The sequence below is a fragment of the Physella acuta genome, unplaced genomic scaffold (genome assembly GCF_028476545.2).
Source record: "Physella acuta isolate Inbredline_101_S28 unplaced genomic scaffold, ASM2847654v3 ptg000438l, whole genome shotgun sequence".
Lineage (NCBI taxonomy): Eukaryota > Metazoa > Mollusca > Gastropoda > Physidae > Physella > Physella acuta.
Window position 1 is genome coordinate 733,390 of NW_026731957.1, and position 9,993 is coordinate 743,382.

The window sequence follows — 9,993 nt, forward strand, 5'->3', positions numbered from 1 at the left end:
GACAATGTGTTCGATATAATGTGTGTAACATAGTTGTTACTAAATTAGTAGTGCATTATGTTTTTTTTTTGTTAATACATTTATATTTGATTAAGTGTTTACATTGGAATATCAAAACAGTATATGTAATAAACTATATCTCAATTAAAAATATGTAATAAAACATCAAAAACACCTAACATAAACATCACACATGTTTAAACATTTATTTTGTTTAAGAATTATATTTTTAAAAAGTATACATTAGAACAATAATTAAATATCCAACACTAAACAATACATATTATGATGTAAAAACTACCAATACAATTAACGTTTAGATTCTTATTTGAGTTAAGAAAATGGTTAGTTAACCGGCCTTTAATCGTAAACATAAACCTATGAAGAGTTATCGACAAATATAATTCTCCATATATATATATATATATATATATATATATATATATATATATATATATATATATATATATATATATATATATATATCAGTCATTTGAAACATTTTCGAACCAATACCAATAAAATTTTTATAGATCAAGAATTGTTGACAAATAGTGTGCATTGGTAAGTGGCGTTTGACAGTAAACGACAATGTGTTCGATTTAATGTGTGTAACGTAGTTGTTGCTAAATGTGTAATGCATTTTGCTTTTTTGTTAACACATTTTTATTTCATTAAGTGTTTACATTGAAATATCAAAAATGTAGCTGTAATAAACTATATATCAATTAGAAATCTGTAATAAAACATCGAAAACACCAATTATATACTTCAAACATATTTTAAAATGTATTTGGTTTGAGAATTATATTTTTAAAAAGGATACGTTAGAACAGAAATTAAAGATCCAACTACCAATATAATTAAAGTTTAGATTCTTTTTTGAGTTAAGATAATGGTTAGTTGACCGGCCTTTAATCGTGAACATAAACCAATGAATAGTTATCGACCAATATAATTTTCCATTAAATACAAAAAAAAATATTTTGGCATAAAAAAAATTGGAATTTCATGAAAATAAAATCTAGTCGTTTCCAGCTACGCACAGTGGGTGTGGCGGGGAGGGAGAGGGAAGTCGGCCCGGGCGCCGATTTAATGAGGCGCAAAATTTAATTTAAATTGGCATTTTACAAGGCTTAGGGTTTACAAACTTTTAAACTGCTTTCTTTATCAATTTTGACGCTGCGAAACACAAACTGTTACAGGGTAGTAGCTGGTAATTTACAGATGCAGGTTAATGATAGTGTTGCATCCCTTTATTAAAATCTCCCTTTGGTAAAAGATGTTTTGTTTCATTTCTGATTTTACTGTTTTGAGACGATGAACTGCTTTGGTTTTTAATTCTTTTTTTTTTCCATAAACTACTTGTTACTCACAATAAAAAGAAATTATAATATCTCAAAACTACTCCTAATTGTGTATATTTGATCAAATATATCCTGTAATTTGGTTTACATACTTATTTAGATCGAAAATGGATTGTATCCATACCGCATTATGTTGCAACAACAGTATATACATACATATATGTAAGTCATTTGAATCGTTTTCGAACCAATAGATTTTATTGTAGATGAAGAATTGTTGACATATAGTGTGCATTGGTATGTAACATTCAACGACAATATGTTCTATATAATGTGTGTAACATAGTTGTTACTAAATTGTAGTGCATTGTGTTTTTTTTGTTAATACATTTATATTTCATTACGTGCTTACATTGAAATATCACAAAAGTATCATTAATAAACTATATGTCAATTAGGAATCTGTAATAAAAGCATAAAAACACCAACAATAAACATCAAACAATTTTAAAAATGTATTTTGTTTTAGAATTATGTTTTTAAAAACTATACATTAGAACAGTAATTTAATATCCAACGTTAAACAATATGTAATATGAAGTAAAAACTACAAATAACAATTAAAGTTTAGATTCTTATTTGAGTTAAGATAATGTAAAATAACTAAACCGAGTTACTTTAACAAATAAAGAAGTTGAAAATTATACAGGTTTTTATTTTATTTATGTTTTATTTATGTTATTTTATGTTTAATTGAAAAAATGAAACAATTCTTTTTACAAAACACCAATTCGGATCAAGGAAATACAAATATATTCAGTGCATTAAAATTCGAAATATTTGAGTTAAGGTAAAATAATGGTTTACAACTAAATAACCCTCAATTTTAACATAGCCTATATCTAATGTTATGTATTTATTTTGAAACATTAAGAAATGTTGAGAAGAAACTATTGTCATTTAGTGTATTTTAAAGCTTAGTTAACAATTCAAAATTTGGTGTTTAGTTTTTAATTATTTTTATAACACAATATATATTTATATAAATAATACGCGTATCATCAGTATAGTGTGCTATACATTTGTATTTAAACTCTATCAGAACACGCAATATTTGCATATATTATGAGAGCAACATTTACATACAGACGCATGCTAGAATTGTCACAGCCCGTTTTATTTGCAACAAGCATTTTTTAGAGACAGAAACAGGTTGTACAGTCTTGGGAAAGAGTATACTAAAGGGTTCAAGGCCGAGTTGAGGGGTAAAACCAACACAGCCGTCCACGTGTAGACGTCGTTGTCGAGGTCAACCCCAGCCAGTGCAAGTGTCCCCAATATCTGCACAGGAACCCAGGCCAGGAAGTTGGTCACGGCCACAAGAAACAGTTGCCTAGCAACGAGAACGTCCTGGGCTCGTCTTGAATTGTTTACGGTACTGAAAGTAGAAACAGTTCTTCCAGCAGAGAGAGAACGTAAGATGAAAATCTGGCCGACTATAATAGACAGAAACAGAACAAAATTCAAACCTAAGAAAAGTGCCACAGAGTAATAACGTCCGCCACTTACAGCAGTATCTAAAGGAAATGCCAAACACATGGAGTTGGATGTGAATATTCCCCACTCAGGGCACAGTACTGGCACCAACGCTAAAGAGAATCCAAGAAGCCAGGAGAGGATGATGGATGCACGTTTTGTCCTCGTGGTGAACCGGTACTTGCCATTTTGGAACCTGAGTGTCAGAAATCTGTCCAGTGTTATCAGACAGATAAAGAACGTCGTGACCTCGCTGGAGAGGGTTGACAGAAACCCGGCCACTTGGCAGACAACCCCGGATTTCCATTCGTCTTCTCGGACAAAATAAGTGTCCCGATACACCTCATCAGCCACGCCAATAATGATGAGATAAAAGCCCATTATCATGTCTGAGATACAGAGGTTGGACACAAACTGCCCGTACACTGTCTGTATAACCTTTCTATCCCATATCATCCTATACGCTAGAGCAAACATATTCCCCACCAAGGCCATAAGACCTATCGCCCACAGAATAATTCTCATACTAACACCCCTGATTAGGTCTGTACAGGAAGAAATAGATTTGTCATCAGATTCACACTTCTCAACGGGTATGTTTGGGCCAAGTGCCTGTGGACAACACAGTTTATACTGTGATGTTCTTACAACTCTTGTAATGTTCAGGTTTCTAAAATAATTGGATCCTACCCCTTGCATTTTAGTACCGCTGATATCTAGTGTTTCCAGCGTAAAGCTATCAGGGATAAAGTTTAAGTTCGTTAATTTAGTATTTTTAAGATATAATTTTTTCAGATTTTTCATTTTTTCAAATATGTTCTTATCAAGACTTGCAATTTCTGTGCCAGACAAATCTAACATCTCTAGTGATGGGATAGACAAATTAAAAGTAGTTAGCTCTGTGCAGTATAACAGGTCAAGTGTTTTAAGGCTTTTCAATTTTAAAAGAAATCCAGTTGATGTAATTTCTTGAATCGTACTAGATCGAAAATAGGCAAATTTTATATTATTTGTTTCTGATACAGATAGGAAATTAAAGTTATCTGATTCAATATTCATTGAGTAAAACTGTAAATGTGTCAATTTTGATTTATTTCCCAATTGTATTGTTATTGAAGATAAGTCACCTTTTAAACTTAAAGTATCACAAATAAGGTATCGAATAGAATAATCAATACGTCCTATATATTTTTGTGTGTCTGAAAAATCAAAATATCTCTGAGGGACTACTGCTGTCGCTGCAACACATAACAAAAAGTTAGGACATTCAATATTGCAATTAATTTCATCGTCACCATTAGGACAGTCTATGTAGCCATCACAAACGTGCTGTAGAAAAACATACTGTGACGTATTGAAACACTTTAACATCAGATTGTTTTCATCTTCTCCGTGTGGACAATCCTGTGTCCCGTCATTGACGTAAGTCTCTGGGATACAATAAGACAGTGGACATTTCGTGTAGCCAGATGGACATTTGTATGTCTTACAGTTCTGTAGGTGGGTCATATTATGGCAACCTATGACGTCACCCTCAAACGATTTGACGTACAAGCATTTAGGGGCCATAACAGATGTCATAGTTTGGTTAGATCCAATTGTTTTAACAGGAGTAGGACCTTCACTGCATGGCAAAATATCAGGCCATAGGGCAGACAGCGTACAATTAATTGATACAGTGTTAGTTACGTAAATTGTGTTGTTAAACATCCCATAATCGTCTGATTGTTAATTACACAATTCATGTAACGGCTGATTTAGATCGAAACGATGCGGATGTTTGATTGTGTCGGATCGAGGTATTTTGCTTTCATCTGTTCTTTTAAAGTTTTTCTGAGTTGAGTTGTAAAACCATATCTTGTCTTTGTCTCCTGTACAACTCTCTTCGTCTTTGCCATTTGAACAATCTTTTTTATTGTCACAGACAAAGGAATAAGCTATAGATTTGGAAGATCCATCGTCACAGTCAAATCTTTCGATGTAATAATCCAAAGATTTATGATACCCATTATGGAAATTATCATCCCCGAAATAAACTGCAACAGAAACCACGTCCTGATTGTATTCTATAAACTCTTTCCCCATCGCTAGATAGCTTGGATTACGTTTTAGAAACGATTCCAACTCACAGATTACAACAAATCGATCTGTCAAGTTACAATCAACTTGACGCCATGTTTTACTGTAGCCACTTGCATCACGTGATAAAACCCACGTGACACAATCTCCACTTTCTTCAAGATTTGGTGACCAAGGCGCAGAGATAACCAGTGGTCGACCTTGACCCCACCTAAAATGTTTCCCATGTCGTGTTAGGTTCAAGGTCAGACACACGCTGTTGTTTTGTTGTCTACACCAAGTCTCTGGACCTGAGTCATTCAGTGTTTCCTTTAGAAGTTTTTGTATAAACTGGAATTCTTCTTCTGTTTCTATGGTTACCGTATTCCCCTGCTTATTTTTACATAGATCACCAGCTTGTATTAAACTTCCATTGAAATGTTGAACAAAATAACACGATTCAAGTGTCTTTGTTGTGGGATTTATAAATGATGTCCAGTCGGGTCTGCAGTCAGTACATATCAGTGTAGGCCGATCGGAATCTTGTTGAAGTGTTTCTAGATTTACCCGAGTTACGGCTTGATAAAAATCAGTTACCATGTAAGCATCTAAAACAAATGTGTGTTTAGATAGCAACAACAAGTGTGCGAAAAAATTTGAGTCAATATTTGCATACCGACGTATAATGAGAACTGATATTGTTTGAGTCTCTCGGATGTGATTGATCAACCAGTCTTTTTTGTTAGATGGTACACAAGAAATATTGAACGGGAACTTATCAGCAGGTAATATTCCCTTACACCCTTCAGAGCAGTTCTCTTCATCTTCATGGGCATACTTCATACAAGTAACTTGGACCCTCTTAAAGTCAGTATCTGTATTTGATATAAAACTATTCAGAAATGTTTCCAAAAAACTGTATTCCTGTCCTCTCGTATCGTCATTAAATTTTACTATCGATATATGGTGCTTTTCAGTGGTGCAGTTTGTCAAATACACACCTGAAAAATAATAGAGTTAATCACTATATTCGTATAGTATTTTCAAACTTTATTGAAAGCAATTGGAAATTTAATGTAATTGTCAACTCTTTTAATTTCAAATGCAATGGCAGTTATGCCATTCCATTTTATTGGACAATTTGTATTTTATTTTTCACTACTAGGGTCAGGTACTCAATGTAGCTGAGGCGACTGATGTACATCGTACTGACTATTGCCTATTCACCAAGCTTCATTCTCGTGTACGACAACTCTATTTGACAATATTACCAATAGTAACCAATAACCTATATGAAGTCTAAGACGCTTGTTTTTTTTTTCAAAATGTTATCAACGTGTTACATATAATAAAGAGAAAAAAAACGGTCTTCCATAAAATATAAACACATCATATTTACATAATCAGAAACTATCCGACAATATCTTTTAAACTTCAGTTAAACAGAAATTGACAGTTTCATAGGGTTTGAAATTAATCAGGCACTGAAATGGACGACGGTCTTCAGTTTAGGGTGGGGTTAGGTGGGTGGACAAAAACGCAAAAAGCTACAACCGAATGTTTACTTAGTAATTACAAAGTTTCAACGAACGCCATGTTAAGTAGTTTAGAAATGTACTCTTATTAACCTTCTGAAATAAGCCTAAAACTGCAACTTCACTAAAACGATACTACTTTGTAAAATTGAACATTAGGTACTTTGTATCATTATTACATGTCGTTTAATTAACATGATAGTACAATAAAAAAATTATAGAATTTTAATTATTGCCGTTGTAAAAGTTCATGGAAATTACGGAATCGGCTTTAAGAAAAGCAGTCACTCTTTAGGCCTGGCTTTATAAAAAATGGTTTGTTTATGTAGTCAAATGAAATCAACCATGGTCTGTAAAATAGGCTATGTCGCCCTCTACAACTCCGGGGCCTCTGGCAGCTGCCCTCTCAGCCTCCTCTTCAATCCACCACTGCTCAGTACTGGGTTTTGTTCAAGGACGCAGCATTGTTAAAATACAAAACAATCTCTAGCCTTTTTATGACTCACTCAATAAATAATTATCTTATGTAAGTGTAAAGATGTTTTTGACTGGGTAAAATAATTAATTGTTAGTAGCTTAAAATTGTAGAATTAATTCTTAAATAATTATTTTACAAAGATAATGTCGCCTAAAATGTTGCCACTACATGTTGTGGTTGGGTTGTATCTAACAAGCCATCGTGAGATTAATTCCCCTTATAATATTCATGTGCTAGAGTCGTAGCTAGTGAATGGAAGGGGGGGGGGTGGAGGGGCGGAGTTCACTTTGAAAATTTAAAGTAAATATTTACATTATAGCAATAATTTCACCATTTATAAAAAGAAAACTTAAAGTACATGCTACTATTTTAGACGCCTAAACAGACAAACTTCGCTCACTGATTGCTAACATTTTCTAAACAATTATTGTGAAATATAATCACGCTCAGTGTTTCTTCCAGGCATCTCTTCGGGGGGGGGGGGGGGGGCTCTGAAAGAAAGTTTACTTTAGTAAAAAAAAAAGTGTATGTAACACCAAATTGATGTTTTATAGACGTGTACGCAGAGGACGATTCTCAAAACGCATCAAAATCCTATCTACGCCCCTGTTCTGAGTACTACTATCTAAATTGTATCTGAATTATTAAAGAGCATCATGATTTTGAAATGACCGCGCGACTGAATTTTTTTTTTCATTTGGCATTGGTTGTTACGGTAATTTATTTTGATGTAGTTGTGTTTTGTGTGTATCGTGTGTGTGTGTGAGTGTGTTGGGGAGTAGGGGGGGGGGTGTAGGAAGGTTGTTCTAAACTCCACTTCCACCTTCATGCCCACATAACTGAGCGAGCCAGAAACGTGCAAAAATAGTCGATAATCATTTTATATATTATCACACTTTTTCTTTGTTTTACTTATTGACGATGGCAGGATAACATTCCCCAACATGACACCATCTTCCCCAACATGATACCATATTCCCCAACAGGACAACATCTTCCCCAACATGACACCATATTCCCCAACATGACACCATATTCCCCAACATGACACCATATTCCCGCAACATGACACCATATTCCCCAACATGACCCCATATTCCCCAACAGGACAACATCTTCCCCAACATGACACCATCTTCCCCAACATGACACCATATTCCCGCACATGAAACCATATTCCCCAACATGACACCATCTTCCCCAACATGATACCATATTCCCCAACAGGACAACATCTTCCCCAACATGACACCATATTCCCGCACATGACACCATATTCCCCAAACATGACACCATATTTCCCAACATGACACCATATTCCCAAAAATGACACCATATTTCCCAACATGACACCATATTCCCAAACAGGACATCATCTTCCCAAACATGACACCATATTCCCCAACATGACACCATATTCCCCAAACATGACACCATATTCCCCAACATGACACCATATTCCCCAACAAGACACCATATTTCCCAACATGACACCATATTCCCCAACATGACACCATATTCCCAAAAATGACACCATATTCCCCAACATGACACCATATTTCCCAACATGACACCATATTCCCCAACATGACACCATATTCCAAAAAATGACACCATATTCCCCAACATGACACCATATTCTCAAAACTGACACCATATTCCCCAACATGACACCATATTCCCCAACATGACACCATATTCCCCAACAGGACAACATCTTCACCAACATGACACCATATTCCCCAACATGACACCATATTCCCCAACATGACACCATATTTCCCAACATGACACCATATTCCCCAACATGACACCATATTCCCAAAAATGACAACATATTCCCCAACATGACACCATATTCCCAAAAATGACACCATTTTCCCAAACAGGACACCATATTCCCCAATAGGACACCATATTCCCAAAAATGACATCATATTCCCCAACATGAACCCATATTCCACAACAAGACACCATATTCCCCAACAAGACACCATATTCCCGCACATGACACCATATTCCCCAACATGACACCATATTTCCCAACATGACACCATATTCCCCAACATGACACCATATTCCACAACAAGACACCATATTCCCCAACAAGACACCATCTTCCCCAACATGACACCATATTCCCAAAAATGACATCATATTCCCCAACAAGACATCATCTTCCGCAACATGATATCATATTTCCAAACATGACACCATTTTCCCCAACATGACACCATATTCCCCAACATGACACCATATTCCCCAACATGACACCATCTTCCGCAACATGACACCATATTCCCAAAAATGACATCATATTCCCCAACAAGACATCATCTTCCGCAACATGATATCATATTTCCAAACATGACACCATTTTCCCCAACATGACACCATATTCCCCAACATGACACCATATTCCCCAACATGACACCATATTCCCCAACATGACACCATATTCCCCAACATGACACCATATTCCCCAGCACAATACCACACATACAACACCGGCATCACCAGCTTCTAAATTGTACACAACATGGGTGTAACTGTTGTAGTTCATCTGCGCTGATATTTTGGTAATTGAGGAGTGATGTGATACATAATTAATTACCTGAAAATAAACGAGAGGGTATTCACCCCCCTTCCCTCCCCTCAGCCCCCCCCCCCCCTCCCTCCCACACAGACACAACATGGGCAGCTCATTCAATAGAGCCAACGCCCAATACTTTTTAATTTGTACTCCCGTCCTTGTCACTGCAGTTATTATCTTGTATCGTTACTTTACAGAAACTAACACGCTCGCCAGTTATGTTATAAATAGTCTATATATTTATAACAAATTGATATTTAATAGATTTTTTTAAAAATAAATTCCAAATGTAATTTGATTGACAAAGTAATGCATTAGTATGATTATGAAATGCGTCTTATAGAAATAGGCTATATATGGTTGTTGAACTTAAACAATCTAAAAAAAAAATGTATGTTGATTGATGCAGTAAAGAAATATTAACAGAAAGACATCTTGAAAACTCTCAATTTGTTCGTAATCATTTTTTTAATCAATTAAACAGAA

General features: G+C 35.1%; 1 protein-coding gene across 1 annotated transcript; it reads right to left on the reverse strand.

Annotated features, from left to right (window-relative positions):
* Window positions 1-2,483: 2,483 nt before the first annotated feature.
* LOC131943023 (G-protein coupled receptor GRL101-like) lies at window positions 2,484-3,542 on the reverse strand. Its single transcript, XM_059303028.1, has one exon. It carries the CDS (start codon window positions 3,540-3,542, stop codon window positions 2,484-2,486), a length of 1,059 nt encoding a protein of 352 aa, XP_059159011.1.
* Window positions 3,543-9,993: the final 6,451 nt, after the last annotated feature.

What these genes read in the sequence shown, in the direction of transcription:
- LOC131943023 (XM_059303028.1), bottom strand. Translation starts at nt 3,542, where the DNA reads ATGCAAGGGGTAGGATCCAATTATTTTAGAAACCTGAACATTACAAGA.